The sequence below is a fragment of the Chrysemys picta genome, chromosome 7 (genome assembly GCF_011386835.1).
Source record: "Chrysemys picta bellii isolate R12L10 chromosome 7, ASM1138683v2, whole genome shotgun sequence".
NCBI classification, from domain to species: Eukaryota; Metazoa; Chordata; order Testudines; family Emydidae; genus Chrysemys; species Chrysemys picta.
Window position 1 is genome coordinate 21099410 of NC_088797.1, and position 19782 is coordinate 21119191.

At 39.1% G+C, this 19782-nt stretch overlaps 1 protein-coding gene across 4 annotated transcripts in view; it reads right to left on the reverse strand.

The window, feature by feature from the left end:
• Positions 1-18830, reverse strand: part of LOC101953297 (uncharacterized) — an 83130-nt gene extending 64300 nt beyond the window's left edge. For 2 of the 4 annotated variants that reach the window (XM_065550911.1, XM_008168020.4), the window contains exons 1-11: positions 18638-18830; positions 17892-17957; positions 17256-17356; positions 16417-16536; positions 14283-14392; positions 12967-13089; positions 12048-12124; positions 9969-10186; positions 8433-8598; positions 6287-6493; positions 5445-5606 (exon numbers count right to left, since the gene is read on the reverse strand). In XM_065550911.1, the coding sequence (XP_065406983.1) occupies positions 5445-5606; positions 6287-6493; positions 8433-8598; positions 9969-10186; positions 12048-12124; positions 12967-13089; positions 14283-14392; positions 16417-16536; positions 17256-17356; positions 17892-17957; positions 18638-18714 (1427 nt within the window). In that variant the 5' untranslated portion in view covers positions 18715-18830. The remainder of the gene's footprint in view (positions 1-5444; positions 5607-6286; positions 6494-8432; positions 8599-9968; positions 10187-12047; positions 12125-12966; positions 13090-14282; positions 14393-16416; positions 16537-17255; positions 17357-17891; positions 17958-18637) is intronic. The other 2 variants (XM_065550913.1, XM_065550912.1) reach the window with 1 other exon arrangement.
• Between the last annotated feature and the right edge of the window lie 952 nt (positions 18831-19782).

Below are 19782 nucleotides of genomic sequence, written 5' to 3' on the forward strand. Positions count from 1 at the left end.
ACCTAGCACAATAAGGTGCTAAGCTCCACTGGGGCCTCTAGCTGCTACTGTAATACAAACAATACATAAGAAAAAGTATCTTGTACTAAAAACTACTGAAGGGGAAATGTCATGATGCCCGGAAGTATCAGACCTATTCTGTGTATATAGTTCTTGGTTTTAAATATTATGGAAATGCAGCTTTTAAAATGCAAAGAGACTGATGATTGCACAATGAGACACCCTGTATCTCTATAATCAGTAGTATGCAACACCTAGTCACTGAGCTGTGGGGAGAGCTGCAAAATAACAAGCTATCTCCCACTCATCTAATCACAAAGATAGAGAAAGGAGCAGAATAGTCAGGTTTGGCCAAGTGTGCTAGAATCTCAGGCATAAGCAAATTAATGTCTGCAATGAAGGAACAATGATTAATGTCCATATCTCTGTCCTTGCTCATCTATTAAATCAGGATAATGTGCCAGTTCTTACCGAACATACAGTGCTATGAATCGCAAAATTAACATGTCATTTAGTCACATAAATCTATGATGGGACTCCTTTATTGGGTCTGGATTTCATAACCTTCAGCAGCAAAGGGATTATTATAAAAGCCCTCCCACTGATGCTGGAAATGCAGGGAGGGAGAATAACTCTAATTCTTCTATTGCCCACATGGAGCACTGTCCCACCATTGTGATGCTGTATGGATTCCGGGGAACGCTTGAAGATATTATGAATATTAATATTGTAAAATTGCAATGAGTTGTGGCAGATATGCCATGTAAGATATCTGCAAAAATGTTATAGTTTGCCAAATATGATAATCTCATTTATGTGTTTGTAGCACATTTGTATATTGGGTTATAGATACGTATCTATGTACATATTACAAAACTTGTGCTAAGCTTCTGGGTGACACCCGCAAACAGTTTGGCATCACCTCTGCCTCGCCTGCTTGACGGCCCATTAAGGACCATCAGCTATTCAATTGACCCATTGAGAGAAGGCAGAGGATACAGACTCAGCAAGGCATGCCTGGGCATGCCTATGGACAGAAAAGGCTTCCAAGCCATGTGCTGGGTAGCTTGTGTTGGAAACAAAGGAAGCACAGGTCGCGTGGCAAAAGACTATATAAGGCAGCTGCATCTTCTCCATTTTGTCTTCAATCCTGCTTCTTACCTCTGGAGAACTTTGCTACAAACTAAAGCTCTGAATAAAGGACTGAATGACCCATCCAAACTGTGGATGTATTCCAGAGGGACTTTCAAGCCAGCAAACCACCAGTACAGCTAGGAACCTGATATATGGACTTTGAAGTTTTTGTATGTATGTGACTGTGTTACCACATAACATTTCTCTTCTTGTTATTTCTTTTCCTTGATAATAAACCTTTAGTTTTAGACACTAAAGGATTGGCTACAGCGCGGCTGGTACTTCACCTCGGCGAGTGGAATAACATTTGTTGCACCTTGGCTACAACGCCCGGGCGTCAGTGTGAACAAGGTGTTGCGTTACTGTGCTCTGATTGGCCTCTGGAAACGTCCCATAATCCCCTTAAGTCAAATGGCCACTCTTGTAATTGTTTTGAACTCCTGTAGGCATGCGGAAATGCCCTTTCAAAGCTTCGTTTCTGACAGCCGGCATGCAAGCATGGGAATGCTGTGTGTGAGAGAGAGAGGCGGGGGGAGGGGGAGGTCTGCTGCTGTCTGAACTTACAAGACAGCATGCTGACATGCTCTCAGCCCCCCCAAAACCCACTCTCTCTCCCCCCCCCAAACACAACACACTTCCTGTCACACTCCACCCACCCCTCCCATTTTAAAAGCACTTTGCAGTCATTTGCATGCTGGGATAGCTGCCCATAATGCACCACTCCCAATGCTGCTGCAAGTGCCGCAAAGGTGACCACGCCAGTGCACTTGAAGCTGTCAGTGTGGACAGATTGCAGTGCTTTCCCTACTGCGCTCTACGAAGGCTGGTTTAACTCAAAGCGCTCTACATCTGCAAATGTAGCCATGGCCTCTGTCAAGGGCAGCCTACTTAACAAGTATTTAGGATAGCTACCTGGGTATCCTCAATCACCAATTAAAACTGTGACAAATTCCTTAAACTGGTTCTAGCTAGCAGGGAAATTACCTTGGTGACTGTTTTTTTAAAAAAAGTTTAATTTGTCTCCTTTTATAATGCACCCAATGTTTATAGTTAAAAACCTCCAGACTATATATAAATTGTAATTACAAGATACCAACAATAAACTTAGCATCATAGGCTTCTTTTGGTCCTGTTGTTATTAAAGATCACATTGCACTGTTCTCAAGAATAGGATTGTTAATCTTGGTGTCCTAACCACATTCTGGCTAAGGTTCTACTGACCTAAATTCCCTTCAGAGTTTCAGCTGAATATATTATCCTTTTTCATTTCCTGCCCTAAATTACCACACAATGTTGTTTTTGAGGTTATAGGGTTCTGCTCTTCACGTTAGATCAGGGGTTCTCAAACGGGGGGTCGGGACCCCTCAGGGGGTCACGAGATTATTACATGGGGGGTTGCAAACTGTTAGGCTCCACCCCAAACCCCGCTTTGCCTCCAGCATTTATAATGGTATTAAATATATTTAAAAGTGTTTTTAATTTATAAGAGGCAGTCGCACTCAGAGGCTTGCTGTGTGAAAGGGGTCACCAGTACAAAAGTTTGAGAACCACTGCCTTAAATGGTGGATGAAATGATGTCTGTGTGTTTTTAAGCTTATAAAACCCTTTGCATCTTTCATGCCCAAAGATCCCAATAGAAATGTCAGACTGTTATAATTTATCTTGTAGGAGACCGGCAAATTTGTTTTCAGTTGAGAGTGTCCATTCCTTAAAACCCCCCACTTCATCACAAAATCAGAGACCTGGTCTCCTGTATGCTTCAAAATGCCTGCATGCCAGTTGTTCAACTCACCCAATTGGCAGGGATAAACATTTCCAAAGTATTAATCCAAACTGATCATTGGGCATTAAGGGCGGATAAACCTATAAATCGCTTGGCTGATATTTTAATTGAAATTTTGCAACTGGCTGAGCACATTGTTGGAAGCAATGATTTCTTGGCCAGAGTTAAGATGCCACAACAATAGGCCTCAGAGTTGAAAGGGGAGCGAGGGCTTAATGTGGTGGGGAAAGAAAGCACAAACAACAGCTCCATTCTATATTGTGATAATAAGTCAGGCCTACAGTTTCTGCCTTAAGTGTGGTCTCTTCCACGTTTTGCTCATTGGAGATTTAAAGTAGATGATGGATTTGTCTGTCTCTGTCTCCAGGGTTTGCCTGGCCTCAGATTATTATGGTCTGCTATTTAGTCAGCTCCAAATACAAAGTGAAAAGTAGCAGAAAAATCACTTTATTAATTAAAATTACATAGGAAACAAATTTATGGAGACGTTTATTAATTGAAATCCATAGGCTATCTGGTAATGCTGCCTGTTTTGTCCCTTCAAATGACGAAAATGGAGTACAGTCACTAGTAATGAAAAGACCAAATTTTGAGGGAGATAAGAATGGGGTAAATGGGGAGGCAAAAGCAAACAAGCCAACTTTTTAGCTTGCCTCAAGCCAGCTTCAGGTTTTGCAAGACATTAATTGAAACAATTTATATTTAAAAACGCTCACACAAGTATTTGCACCTGGTCAGGCTGGTTATGCAAATGAATCTCTCTTTACTGTTCCCTTCTCCCTCACACGGCTCCAACACTGTTTTGCTGTTTATTTGCCTATGGCATCTTGACACAATCCTTGATTATAAGAAGAACAGGAGTACTTGTGGTACCTTAGAGACTAACAAATTTATTTGAGCATAAGCTTTTGTGGGCTACAGCCCACTTCTTCGGATGCATAGAATGGAACACACAGAAAGAAGATATTTATACATACAGAGAACTTGAAAAGGTGGAAGTGGACTTCTGTAGGTATAAATATCTTCTTTCCACCTGTTCTATGCTGGCGGGAGAGAGCTCTCCTTACGGCATAATTAAACCACCCCTAACGAGCGGCGGTAGCTATACTGTCAGGAGAGTGTCTCCCACCGACACAGAGCTGTTCACACGAGTTTTGTCGGTGAAACTTATGTCAATCAAGGGTATGCTTTTTCACCCCCTGACCGACAAAAAGTTTGCTGACAAAAGTGCTAGTGTGGTCATAGCCTAAGTTATAATCAAGGCAGGCAGAGGAAGCAGCATCATTAGAAAGGAGGAAAACGTATATTACACATAAATGCCTTAGTTTTCAAGCAGTGGTAGGAAGGGAAACACAGGGATAGTGCACTACATCCCCTTTATAGTGAAATCATGGCTTTTACAGAATAATTTCTCTGTAAAATGAGGTTCACACTAACAGGAATTACAACACATTTAAAGAAGTTGAGGCTTTCATACTAATTCACCAGAAACAGGTTTTGCTGATAAGGAAATGGGTCTGTGGGAGAAAAAGAATTCTTGCAAACTTTTTCAGGGTACATCTACACTACAGGGGGGAGTCGATTTAAGATACGCAAATTCAGCTACGTGAATAGCGTAGCTGAATTCGACATATCGCAGCCAACTTACCCCGCTGTGAGGACGGCGGCAAAATCGACTTCTGCGGCTTTCTGTCGACAGCGCTTACTCCCACCTCCGCTGGTGGAGTAAGAGCGTCGATTCGGGGATCGATTGTCGCGTCCCGACGGGACGCGATAAATCGATCCCCGAGAGGTCGATTTCTACCCGCCGATTCAGGCGGGTAGTGTAGACCTAGCCTCAGAGATGAAGCAGCAGTGTGGACAAGACTTGAAGCCAGGAACTCCCATATTACAATCCCAACACTGATAATTATGCCCCGTTGCAGGCTACATCTAGACCATGCCGCCACTTGCTGCTACCTGTGCTTCCCCAGCTAGACTGCTATTTTTAGTGCACTAGCTTGAGCAGTGCTAGAGTAAGTACGTCTACACAGGCTGGGAATCTCATCCCCAGGTCCAAATGTAGGTGTAGCCTCAGTGTCTCCCTCTGTGGGGGTGTTTCTAGTTACCTATCTCACAGGGGACTGTCAGGATTAAGTAGTTGTTGTAAGTACAGTGCTTCAAATATTAAGAAAGGCTATTTTTATGATTAATGGATGGGGAGTTGGGAAATCTGGGTTCTATAAGCAGCTCTGCCAGACTTTCTGTGTGACCTGTCTAGTCACTTCGCCTCCTTGGGCCTCACTTTTGCCATCTGGAAAACGGGCAGTAATAATACCTACCCAATATTCATTAATATTAAGATTTGTAAAACACTTTGAACATTTTCCAGAATACATTCTCTGTCTTCACCTAATACCAAAACATCCTACCCATCCATTGTAATGAAAAGAAAACAAACAAAAAAACCAAATACAACAGAGTGAGAAAAGTAGGCAATGAAGACAGGCTAGAAAGCAGTAAATGCTTAGCAAAATGGATGTAGTACCTTGCTGTGTAGACCCATATATCCCAAGAAGTCAGGAGGAAGTAAATTGTTCCACTGGTTCGATTATAGGCAAAGCTGAGAACTGACTGGAGTGGAGAGGGATAGGGAGGCGGCAGCACGGTACATAACTTTGTCCCATTATGCAGAGAGAAAATTCGTAAACTTAGGAAAGAAAAACAGAAGAAAGTAGTAAAGGGAAAAGGTTGATGCAGCGTTGTTGTTTAATCAAGACACAGGGATGACACTTCAATTCATCCTCCCACAGTAACTTTAATGTTCCATGCAAACATCCCCTTTTAAATGGATGGGCCCTGTTATTTTAAAGTGAAAAATACAATGATTTTTCCACTCACTCTATGTTAAAAGCTCTCATAAGGTAATGCACTTCAATGGAGTTAAAAGTTGTGGTGCTATTTTTTCCAGTAATGCCAAAATTTGAACGTTATAAACATGGGCAGGTATGCTGTTCTGCTCAGTTTGCACAATCTGGAGGTCTAAACAGGACACTGATACTTTTTTTTCTGTGTGCGCAATTTTCATTAAGAATGTCGCACAGGTATTTATTTTGACTAATATAACCTAAATCTCAGAAATACTGAAAATTTGTAACTCATATTGAGTCAAGCAAGCAGATATCTTCTCTATTTGATTAGTTTGTTACTTTACAGTTTTAACAGATGGCAGCTAAAACCCTTTCATATGGCTGAATGTGGTGTTTATTAATACACACACCTTACCGTTTTTCTATTGCAAGTTTATTACTACCAGTAGAAATGCAATCCAACCAAAAACCCGGACCTGAACCACCTCAAACTTTCATTAGCACATGTAGTCACACATACCTGTTATCAGAGCCCATAGCTATCACCCTGCTGGATTTCCCATTGGCACCACAGAGGGACAGAGCCTTAATCTGACTGCTGACACGAGTCCAGAATTTGGTAAAATTGTTCAAGTCATACACATGAAGATTGCGGGCAGAAGAGCAGTACAGCAACTTATCCTCAGTCAGGCCCATCCAAACAATTCCTTCAGTGAACAATGATAAACTAAACAAAAGATAAAATCCCCACAAGCCAAAGAAAATCATGAATTAAAGTAAATCAGCAGCAAGTTACATCAATTACATTAGAGTCCAAGTTAAATTATATCGGACATTTTCCAATGTTGACCATGTTCAGCTAAAAAGAATTCTTCATGCCATTCACTCAAATTCTGACAATTCCCTGGGGAACTCAGGGGGAAAAAAACCCTGTAACCAGTTCCAATCAACAGTGACTGGATTAGTGATCTTGGTGAATCTGTTTGCAAGCCACAAAGATATAGAACGACCATATACTTGTATGATAAGTAAATACTGTGCTAATTCCTGTAGGTTACATAAAAATGTTACTGGAAATTGTAATACTCAAGAGGAAACAACCTCGATTTCTAGATCTTATGATAGCCCTTTAGAAGTTAGTAAAAATGATGTATCTTATTGAATTACTTACCACAGGGATCGGCAACCTTTGGCACACGGCCCATCAGGGAAATCCACTGACAGGCCGGGCCGGTTTGTTTACCTGCTGCGTCCGCAGGTTCGGCCGATCGCTGTTCCAACTGGCTGCGGTTCACCGTTCCAGGCCAATGGGAGCTGCGGGAAGCGGCGCGGGCCGAGGGATGTGCTGGCCACCGCTTCCTGCAGCCCCCATTGGCCTGGAATGGCGAACTGCGGCCAGTGGGAGCTGCGATCAGCCAAACTTGCGGACGCAGCAGGTAAACAAACCGTCCCGGCCCGCCAGCAGATTTCCCTGATGGGCCGCATGCCAAAGGTTGCCGATCCCTGACTTCAAGTCATTGATGTGAAGGTCTCCTTAAAAATCAGTTATATGGTATGGGGCCATGCAATTACAGGGCCAGTACCTCAAAGCAGATTCAGAGCTGTATAAATTATTTATGCCTTGGGAAAAGCCACACTTCTAACATTTTTTAAGAGGTAAAGATTTATTTATTCATAACCGTACAACAAAATAGAAGCCCATGAACTGTACACCTTATTTTTTCTTTATAAATTAAACACTTCTTGCACACCGTAGCTCTTGTATAAATACTTATAGAATTTTAGTAGAACTCACTATTAAAGGGGAACTGTCCCTTTAATGAATAAGGCCCTGCGCTGCAAATTCTTATGCATGTGTTTAACTTTACTCACCAAATGACTTTTTGTTTTGAATTTTCCATCAATTGTATTTTAAAAAATTCAAAAGTATTAAACGCTCGAAATCTAAACAAAACATTTTGGTTTGGGTTTCACGCAAATTGCTAGTGAACTGAAAAATCCATTATTTGCACAGCTCTAAACAGAAGCTGTGCTGAAGAAATCTTCACAATCTAATGAGATGAGAATAGCTGAGATACATAACTTTCTATTTAGCAGGGTTTCTTGGCTTATGGTCAGAGCACCTGGTCTTAGATCCTCAAAGATCTTTAAGGTGCTTAACTCCCACTGAAATCAAATCCATTAGAGTTAACTGCTTAAATACCTTTGAGGATCTGGGCCCTGATGCTATGAGATGATGAGCACCTCCTGCAAGTTGTTGAGTACCCTCAACTCCTCACAGGTTCAGCCCGAAAAGAATTGGAGAATAGAGACAAACTACGGCAATATCCTTAGAGGCATATAATCTACAAAGATATTTATCTTACTCCTTAAAGATTCACTATTTATCCTTTAAAAAGAACAGGAGTACTTGTGGCACCTTAGAGACTAACAAATTTATTAGAGAATAATTTGTTAGTCTCTAAGGTGCCACAAGTACTCCTGTTCTTTTTGCGGATACAGACTAACACGGCTGCTACTCTGAAACCTGTATTTATCCTTTGAAATTCATCCAACATACCATAAAATGCTGCAAATTCTAATGCTAGAAATGCATTTTAACTTGATTATATTTCATTATTTGTAAGCAGTGAAACTTACATAAATGGTATGGCCTTTTTAAGTACCTGTAAAACAGCTCCATTGTATCCAGGGACCAGAGTTTCACTGTCCCATCCAAAGATCCAGAGATAAATAAAGACAAAGTGTTTGGGTGGAGGAGGATGTGTGTGACAGACCTGGTATGGCCATGAAACACATGCAACAAACAGCCCTGGTCATTCCAAGATTTTACTGGTTAAAATAAAACAATAACCATCAATCAGTAAATAAATGAGAATTAAATTATGAAGACGACAAAATAAACTACACTTCTTTGTCTCTGGTTATTTTACCGAGGACATCACCAAAAACCTGATTATTCTTAAAAAACAAAAACAAAAACAAAAAAAAAAAACCCCACCAAACACTAAAACTGTAACTTTGCTTTTGATCTAATACTGTATTTTCTCTCCCAAGCGCTAATGATATACTGTACTGTGAAGAAATGCACTTAGTTAACAAAGGAAGTCAATTCATGGGAGTCATGAACACTATGATTTCAGTGTTTTTGAAAAAAACATCGATTACTTTAGTCCTTTTCATCATGAGCATCCCTGATTTTCCTAATAATTATCATGAGAAAATCAAAACAGAGTGGTTGGGCATTTTCTCATGCTTTAGCCAGGGTACTGAAAAGGAGGCCAGATGCTTCTTTACTTGGAAAAGACTATAAAGTCTGGAAAGTAACATTATCAATTACCATTCAGAATGTGCCTGCTTATTCCCTTGAGGGAATAACATATTCTCCAACATATGTTTCAAAAGAAAGAATGATTCCTGATAGAAAATAGTCAAATCAAAAACTGTATCATATAGAGTTGGTAAGATGATGAATGAAAACCACTACTGCTTAGAGGAATTGCTACTTCAAAATTTAGGTTGACAGGACGTACAGTTGGGCCCAATCCTTCAAAGGACCACGTCCTTCCATACCATGAAGCTGAAGGCATTTTGCATCTTTTAGGATGTGCTCAGCACCTTGCTATTATCCCAGAAAGTGATTCCTGGATTCAGTGGAGGATAATGGGAAGATATTTTTGGGAGATTAAATATTAATAAATAATGGATAAGACATTCATCTGCTGAACTTTTTTGAAATGTCTAGCAGATCTACATTCATAAAGAAGTCACACTTTATATGTTAAGATTTATGGTTGGGTTCAAATGTTAACAGATAACATTTCTGTTTATGAAAATTCAGAGAAACACAGAAGATGATGACAGGTAAGACTGAGGTCCATTAATTTCTAGGCCCACCGGTTACTGCAAGAAATCGATTATGTGACACAACACGTGACCCAGACTTTCTGTGCCCCAGAGAGGCAATAACTACTAGACTCTCTGCCAATATGGCCTACGGAAAATTTCCTTCATGACTTCAAATGTGGGAGCAAGAATTGCTGTAGTTAAGTTTAGAATTAGAATGTCATTTATACACTGAAGCACTACTGCTGTTTTAAAATACTAGCACTGCTGTCTCATTAAAAACATAGGGTAAAGTATGAAGAAACAAAGAAGTGTGATCATAGGCTCAGATGCTTTGTTCCTGTGTGCCACCTTACTTTCAGAGTCCCTGGAGGAGGTAAGCAAAGCATTGGAGTATGATGAATAGACGCAGGAGAGAATGGTACTTTGGTGGGCACTGGTTAGCTGAAACAGTATATTCCCTTTGGTATCATAGCAGAAGAGATCGCAATTAGAAAAGCAATAAAGTCTTTGCATATTGACATCAAACTCCATATTTGTACACCAGATTTGCCTCATGTGTGGGAATTCTGCACTATATTTAAAAAAAAACATGATTAAGACTACGGCAACACTACTGTACACATTTAAATAAAATGATAGAGTCATTTGGTTTGTGAAGTTTTTTGCATACTATAAGACTACACAGTTCATTTTATGAAAGCTGCTGGAAATATTTTATTTTTTTTAAAATCATGGTTTCCTAGAAGCTGGTAATGAGCACGTTTCAATTGATTATAGTGTTCAAACAATTGTCTAATCATCACACACACTATGTTGGAAATATATAATGGTGTGTTTTAAAGGTTTTATTCACACGTTTGGCATGGCACATAACTAACTCATGGATTTACTACTGGTAAGCAAATCTGATTATCCCAAACAAATGCCAATAAAACTTTTATAGTATACCACCCCAGGCTAAATATGTTTACATAAAAACTATTTTAGGAATGTTTGAAGTTTTTAAAAAGGTCACAGGGGTTATTTTTGTATTACTCTGCATGTAAAGCAGTGGTGGGCAACCTGCGGCCCGTCAGGGCAAGCCGCTGGTGGGCCGCCAGACCGTTTGTTTACATTTGCACAGCTGCCCACAGCTCCCAGTGGCCGTGGTTCGCCGTTCCCGGCCAATGGGAGCTGCGGGAAGTGGCGCGGTCCTGGCTGCGGCCATTAGGAGCTGTGGGCAGCCATGAAAATGTAAACAAATGGTTTGGCGGCCTGCCAGCGGCTTGCCCTGACGGGCTGCGTATGGCCCGCGAGACGCATGTTGCCCACCACTGCTGTAAAGCCAAGAGCCTTACTTATTATAAGTCCAAGTCTACTGGGTTCAGAAAGAGCCATGAAACCATCCTAAATACCTTCTTCTACATAAAAATTACACAAATTGAAAGCACAAGATCTCAGTTTCCCAGGACTAGAAGCTAGTCCTTGATCCCATCGAGAACCTGTGAATATCTACTTTCAAAAGATATAAAGCTACTGTTTCTAGTTCTCAGTGCTATATGTAAATGGATTGTAAAATTAGATGTTTATATATATAGAAAAGCTGACACTGGCCCAGGACAGAATTTACTTGTCCTGGGCCTCAGACCATTATAATTTTTGGAAGCACACAGAGAGGGGTGAGGAGTTTCACACTTGGGAGGAGAAGGGGAAATATTTTTCTGGCAAGGTGATTTGATTAAAAAAAAAAATCTGCTGGTTGAAGCTACTTAGAGTTTCAGAATGTTAGAATAAATACAGGGGAGATGGATTAGTGGGCAGAGTGCAGGTGAGGCATTCAAAGGTGCATGATAAACTCACTTAGCACAAGGTTTTGAATAGAAATCGCATAGTTATTACTTCCAGATATGCAGTGTATGTGTCTATGAATATTCACAATGTACAATCATTCATAATAAGTTACATTAACATTATAAAAGCTTTCACAACAAAGATATACAGTAGTTTGTCCTGGGGCTTGCTGAGAAAAGTGATATTAACAAACATGCAAGTGTCACTTTTCACAGCAGACTTACTAGTTAGCTGGGAGGCTGTGAAAAGTGATTCTTGTATGTTTGTTAATATCACTTTTCACAGCCTCCCAGCTAGCTAGTAAGTCTTCTGTGAAAAATTATATTAACAAACATACAAATATCACTTTTCACAGCATTATTTTTATTATTGAGTCAGAAAAAAAAACAAACACACAAAAAAATCCTACATAAATTAATTATAATGATCTGGATGTGCATATTTATTTGTTTTTCCTAAAGTTAACTAAGTATTTTAGGAAAAAGTGTCAGTGTGGCCACCAGCAAAAATTGGTGGCTGCAGTCTGAGGCCACCAAAAAATTTGTTGTGAGAACCCATGTACATAGTCACTTTCTAAACTCAAATAATTAACATATGTTTACCTGGGGAAAAGCTTGTAATTGGACATGTGAACTGCATCAGAGTAATCTGTATTCTCTGTTTCTTTAAACTTCCAGAACTAAAAGAAAAAAAGAATACAAAGACAATTTTGCAAACTTGATTTGGTACTTGAGTCTAGAACTGGAAATCTGAATGTCAACTATCAAAACCTTTTCAAGAAGCCATTAAGCTCTCCCATTACTTCCATACCGACAGACCTGAATGCTTCAAAAGACATAAGCCTAAAGTAAAAGCAGCTTTAATGAGAAAACATTTATGAAACGTTTAATTTGTTTTGACAGAAAAAAATTTAATGATGATCACGAGATAATTTCATCACCTAAGAAATGCTTCTTAGCTGCACTGACTATTCTCTTTGTTCATCACGCCAACCCAGCTATTAGTGAAACTAAATAAACCAGCCAATCGACAATATTTTCTCCTCATTTTATTTTCAAAGTAAATAGTGTTGGTGAAAGGTGCTGAATTGACAAGTCTATAGGCCTGTACTTATATATACATAACAAGGGCGGTGGCGATGCAAATTTCAGCCCCAGTAATCTAATTGATCTCTATCCTGGAAGAAATCAACTCTAGTGAAGTGAGAAAGGTTTAGTTACCATAATGCAATCAGACCCTTGATTTCTCTGCTGAGACTGCCACGAAGTTATGATAGTGTTTTTGTGATCTGGTTATCTGACATCTAGAGAATTAATTGGCACAACCAAGCAGTCATCAGATGGTAACATCCTTCAGTCACTATTGACCAATGTTGGGCTCAAACCAGTGAATTAAGTGTGAAAGTTCCCCTGATCAATCCACCAAGGCATACAGTCTCCCTTTGCCCTACATTAAATTCATGCCTGTGCTTCCAGAATGTTGCAAAAGACAACTCAAACCTCATCTGAGGTATTCCCTTACCTTTACGCCTTTGATTCCTCCTGTAATGAGTTCATCACTCACAGGATTGAATACCATAAGTGTCAACAGACGTGTCTCCACATTCTCTACTGAGCAGATCTCTTCATAATCCTTATTATACACCTTATGAAAAGAAAAGTAATGTTCACAAAGCATGCCAAAAAGGCTGTGGGTAATTAAGGCCCTGATCCAGCAAAGCATTGAAGTCGTCTCTTTCTAGACTTAGGCCTTTGAGAGCAAGGATATAATTCCCTAAAAGATATGGTACAAAACTTTTCAGAAACTTTGTCCTCATTGACAGACTATTTATTTGAATTTTTAAAATTAAATTATAAATTCACAAATGGTAGGAATTATAATTTTTAACTCTTTGTAAACTTTACTGTAGCGATGGAGACAGAGACATACAATTAATGGAGATAGGCACTTATGGGGTAATTTGGGCTGTATTTCTATCAATATGTGGCTCCTCCATTGGTTTTCAGCTACTATGATGACATGAATCCTAAAATACCTAAAATAGATTAGATAGACAGATTAATCTAAGCTAAACAGATTCATCACACAAAGTGATAAAAACCATATTTCTCTCACCGTAGTTCTACTAAACTTGTACTGCTTTCCATGCCAATAGTGGATGCAAAATTCAGCCACTCTTTCTCCTTCAAGAGTCTGTTGTTTTCTTGCGATGTGTAACGTCATACTAAACGTCAATGGAACTAGTTTAATAAACTATGATGAGAGAAACAACTGGGTCAATCTGTTGGCACAGTGATAATGCTGAGCTTTGCTACACAGATGAACTGAGTTTGTACCTTGAACACAGGCTCTTGATTTTAAAATGGCAGAGGTGCAAATACTGCAGAGCAGAAATAAACAGCTCAAGAGATGGAGAAAGTGGGGGCAGAATGAATTTGTATTACTCCAACAGCAACTATTGGACAGTCAGAGGAGGGTATCCTGAACGGTCTGTAATTACTCTGCCCTATCCCCTTGCTGCCTGAATCCTGGATACTATGGTCCCAAATAAGGGATTTGAGACCTCCTCCTTCATGTATGAATAAGTTTAAATTGCCAACAGAGCTCACAAATAATCTCAAAATCACCTCTACCCCGATATAACGCAACCCGATATAACACAAATTCGGATATAACGTGGTAAAGCAGCGCTCCAGGGGGGCGGGGCTGCGCACTCCGGCGGATCAAAGCAAGTTCGATATAACACAGTAAGATTTTTTGGCTCCTGAGGACAGCGCTATATCGGGGTAGAGGTGTAGCTGAAAAAAATAAACACAGCAGATAGTAGGTGCTTTTACCTTAAGTGCATAGTCTCGTCTCAGTACAAAGTAAACATTGAATTTTTCACAATAAGTGATGCTTCTCACTATGTTGAATTGGTACTTGTGAAAATCCATTTCCCTTTTAACTAGAAAAACAAAACAAAACCCAAAAATACAAAATCAAAACACAAACTGAAACAATGTCTAATAAATCACTCATGTTCTTTTTCAGCACAGAATATCTTATAAAGTATAACGTTTTGGTGCAGGTGAAAAATTGCCTACTATTTTTTTAAAATGTATATATATATTTATATATATATAAATCCTACTTATCTTAGCAAATTTACTTAAAATAGCAAAAAAAAAAAAAAGTAATTTACATTTCATCAGTATTTTTCAAGGCTTCTCCTACTGTTTTTCAGACACTGGACTACACTTTAAAAAAACTACCTCCCTACCTTCTCCCTATCTGATTGGAACTATGGTGTCTAAGATACCATTATATGGTAACCTGGAACTGAGGATGTTTAAAGGTGACCACTGAAAAAACACATGCAAAATACAAGTTTGCTCATGCATTTCAGTCTTTGCACATACAATCTCCATTTCTGTGCATGCAAATGTGTGTTTCTAAAAAACATATACATTTTGCAGGCACAGTTAGCATGGACATTTAAAAACATGGATCTTTTGTTTTGAATAAGATTATTCCTCCCAAATGGTATCCCGTGGCAAATTCTTGCAGTGAAGTAACAATCTCTTGTAACAGGACAGTCTGATAACCACTGTTGTCACACAAATTCTTATGAAGGCTTGATTTCTTTCTGAGCCATGCTGTAGTTTTGATTGCTTATTCTGCACTAATTACATTGGCAAAGCTCCCATAAACACCATGAAAGTTCCATGCACTGAATGAATAAAGAATATGCAGTCAAGATTTACATTGTAATTCTGAGGTCTGAGTTGTAGACTGCATAGAAGAATTCTGCCCTGTCAGTTTATTGTTGGATCCATGGGGAAGAGGACATAGCTTGGGAGGAAAGAAGTCACATCCAAAAAAAGAACAGAAAATGAAAAGCATGACTTAGGTTTGGGGCAGAAACCGTAAATTACTCTGTGTCTGTAAAGTATCAAGCATACTAGCATCCTGATCCTAACTGGGGCCCTCTAGGCAATACAAAAACTACTGCAATACAAATAAATAAATAAATAAGTAATAGTAGACTATCATTGAACACTTCCCCAATAGGCAAGAAACTCTTCAAATTCAGGGTTATAATAATGTGTTTTATGTTATAATATTAATATTGATATATTTTAAGAGTTATTACTATAATCATAATAAAGGATGAATAACTGTATGAGCCACAAGCGACACTAAATTGTTTTTCAGTGGAAATTATATTGAAATTTTAATGACATTTATTTTGAAAATCATTTTTAATAAGCTTTTTACATTGTCATTTTTTTTAGTGCTGATGGAAGGTGATAGATTAAAAAAACCTAGAGACTGAAGTCTTCTTTCTACAAAATAGGTGCAACATGAACAACACAGCAATGGAAGCTTTCTACACACTGCCCCAAGAATGCACCTCAACAACAAAGGGACAACGTCTATGGGCGACAGAAGAATTCAGTGTCCGTGGCCCATTCAATCTGTGGTGCCTCTATTGAAATTACTGTCAAAAGAGCCAATTAATGACAATTGAAGTAGCTGGTGACAGATGGACACCTGTCCCCTGCAAACTTAACTGAGTCTCCCAATTCATTTCAATGAAGAGTCATCATATGGTAACAATTTCAGGCCATTTGCTATCAACCTGGGCTGAACTGTTAATTTAATAAGTAAAATATTCTGTTATCCTATTTCTAATTTCCTGATCGCATCCAGTCCCCTCAATAAATGTTTAAAAAAAACCAGTTATGATATTCTGATGTGCAAACAAAACCAAGAGGAACCAAAGCCTACTCATATATGCTACTTGTAGATCATGAATGTACAATAGTATACTGCAACCCAAGGGTTTTTTCATGGAGGCAAGTGCATGTAAATCAAAATGAATTGAACAGGAAGATGATCACACCAGGAAAATATGTCCTAACTACAAAACAGAGTTTGGACATTTGCTACATCTTTAATCTTTTGTGGAGTTCAAGGTAGACTGACCTCTTGAGCCTGACAGATAAAGATCTCTCTCACCTACAGTCTTAGAAGCAAGTAAATCCAAGCTGAACCACCCTTTGCCATCCACGAGGATCAGTCTTCTAGTCCTGCTGTTGTAGGTCACTAAACAGAATTGTGAAGAGGACAATTTCACTGCTTGATTGTGGCTAAATGTCCTAGGAATGTTGGAGCAAAACATACCCATTGTGTTACTGAACTAACAACTTTTCCCTAACATTATTTATGAACAGCTGCAGCATTTGAGGTAAGATAGAAAAGCAAATTTATCTTTAAGATGTTCAGAACTGTTGGACTAATACACCTCAGTTTTATACCTTAAAATGTTTCACTGAACTTGGCATTTACTTTAAACCAGCAATTAAAAGTAAGCAAAACCAAAAAGTCTTTTGAATATATGGCATTTTTGTCATCACTACTATGCATAATGCTTATAAAGAGAAATGCTCTCATTGGCACGTATTGAACCAAGGCCTCAAACTAGATAACAGTGGGTAGCTTGTTTTTATCTTGCACAGGCACCTTATAGAGATTTAATTTAAACTTGGATTATATCTTTAGGTCTATTTTCAAGAGGTTATGCCAAGTGCTAGCAATGTTGCATTTATAGGGAGTTGCATGGCTAAACACCCCAGCAAAACACTTTGTTAATACAGGAGTAAAATTCTCCCTTTTCCATATTTCTGTGGCCTCTCCCTCCTGTCGGATTCACTCCCCCCCACACCAAATGCTTCAGTATATTTTTCCATCACCATATTGTCAGACTTTCGTTTTCCTTTTTATTTAAATGTTCCTCTATTTGACTAGAATTTGCTGCCTCTTACCTCCTACTATATCTAAGCGTTGCTGAGTAAAGCTTTTAACCAAGTAGAGGCCAAAGGTAAGAAAGCAAATGGCCTTTGCAGTTACTTCTTTTCCTGCAATTCTGCAATAGGGAGAATGATTATTATTTCATTATTTAGAATTGTACAGGATATCAAAGGGTAACTGAAAAGATGGCAACAAAATGTGGCAGTCAGTAATGGAGTACATTTTAACCAAGGGTTGTGGTAGATTCTCCATCACTGACCATTTTAAAACCAAGATTGGATGTTTTTCTAAAAGATGTGCTCTAGTTCAAATAATAATTAATTTAGGAAAGTTCTATGGTCTGTGTTATGCAGGATGTCACCTTAGAGGACCACAGTGGTCCCTTCTGGCCTTAAATCTACAAATATCCATTCTCATTTCTCTTTGGGTGGAGCTGGTCTCTGGTTCTTAGTTAGAGCCCTGAAAAGCCTTCTGTTTTCCCTCCCTTTAGTTTTCCTATCCTGGAACCCACAATCCTTCTAAACAGAGCAGGATGAGACTGGACTTTGTAGCTCATAATTCATTTCAGTGGATGTTCAAGTCCTCTAAAAAGGCCTTATATCTCATCAGGGAACTGGACCAGCCCATCCCTCATCTCTATGCATACGTACACTTTCACTGTCTCTTTTAATTTCTGGTCATCTTCGGATACATTTATATCATCTAGAAAAGATAATCTTCACAACAACAAAGTAGAATTAGGATATAACAGTGGGTAATTTAAATAATACATTTCAATTTATTTACACCCAAAGTCCCTCCAGGAACTCCAGAGAATTCCCCCCTGTCAATGGATTTTTTGCCTTAGGTTTTTGTCATTAATTTTTCAGCTCTATTAACTGTTAATGATTCCCATAAGAACCCCACATTTATTATATCACCCCAATCCTCTAACACTTCTGACCCAGGAGAGCTGGATGGAGATCATTAGGAGCTGAAGCTACTTTTTAAGCAGCCAAAAGGGTCATTGCAGAGAAATAAGCTTCCTTCCTTTCAGTGGTTTAATAGCTTCTACAGTGCTCTCAACCACTGCTTCCCTGCAGAATCCAAGGCCAGAAAAAGGAACCAAACTGAGGTTGCATGAAGACAACAAACTAAGCTGTTACTGTTTCAGCCAGTTTGATATCTAAGTGATTACTGTATTTAAATACAGTATTTAAAAGATCATCATCATCAGGATAAAATATGTTCACTCACTGTTACACAAAGTTAGCAGTTTTATACGGATCTCAGAAATATGTTAGATTCATTGTTAAATCATACTCATTCAAGGTAAATTCAAAGCAATCCAAAAAGGACAATGGGAATTTGTTACCATGTTCTTAATTTGCATGTTGATTCTAGCGATCAAATTCACCTTTTCCTGCAACTCTCTGCAGCATCTTCATTAGGCTTTTTAGTAACAGCACTATTGATTGATTTGTCTAGTTCCATCTGGGAAAGTTGTTAGCCAGTAAATGTGGAACTAATCAGATCATTGGGAAGTTTCTGTCTGATTTCTGGTAGTTTTCTCTCTATCATTAACCCACAGAAGGTTAATCTGAAATTTAAAAGTAAAAATGTTAGCTTACATAGAGAAAACAGGATTTTCTGCCGAATGAAATAGTTGTGTATATTCAACCTGAGTCCAATTTTCAGAAGTTATGTTATTATTTGTATTGCAGTAGCAAGTGCATGACAGCTAGAGGTGCTCAGCACCTTTGAAAAATCAGGCCCAAGGTGTCTCAGGCACTCAAACTCAATGGCCTATTTAAAAAGTGAGGCTGCAAGTCTTGCCCAATGTCACATAAGAAGTCTGTGCCAGAGCTAAACACAAAAACAAGGTATCCTGACCTGAGTCCTGTGCCTTAACCAGACCATTCTCCTCTCCCCAACTCCTCATCTTGCAGTCTGACCACATGGGTCAACCTCTCTGCCCAGGTGGAACTCTCTTGACCTGAATGGACACACTGCAAAGATCAGCTAGCGGGCCTAGAGCTTTAGTCATCCCTGTTTAAGATTCTTTCACTCCTTTTAAATTCTCTTTGTCATTTTAAAAGAAAAATCCAGGAAAAAGGTACTCTAATTTCTCAACAGCCTTTAAACAGGATCTCACATAATGCTAATGTAGATTAGTTTCTGGCTATCACCAAGCAATTGTTTTCAATTACATAGGGCTCTTAACACTTATATACCATTTTATATCTTAGGAGTCCTGTGCACACATTAAATAATCATCTCAACACTCGTATGAGTTAGGAAAGTATCATTATCTCCAGAGAGGTGAAATGACTTCTGTAAAGTCACCCAGCCAATCGGTGGCAAATTCAGGCACAGAGCAATCCCAGGCTTATTGGTCTTGAGCATTTTATTCCACTGCTAAAGACTGGGGGTGGGATGGGGGAGAGAGAGGGTAGACTGTAATCCAACTTTCATTTTCCAGTCTCCTGCTCCCCAGGCCAGCAGGGATCTGGAATGCAAAGAAGCTGCCACTCTAAGCAATCAAGGAGTGACAATCCTTCT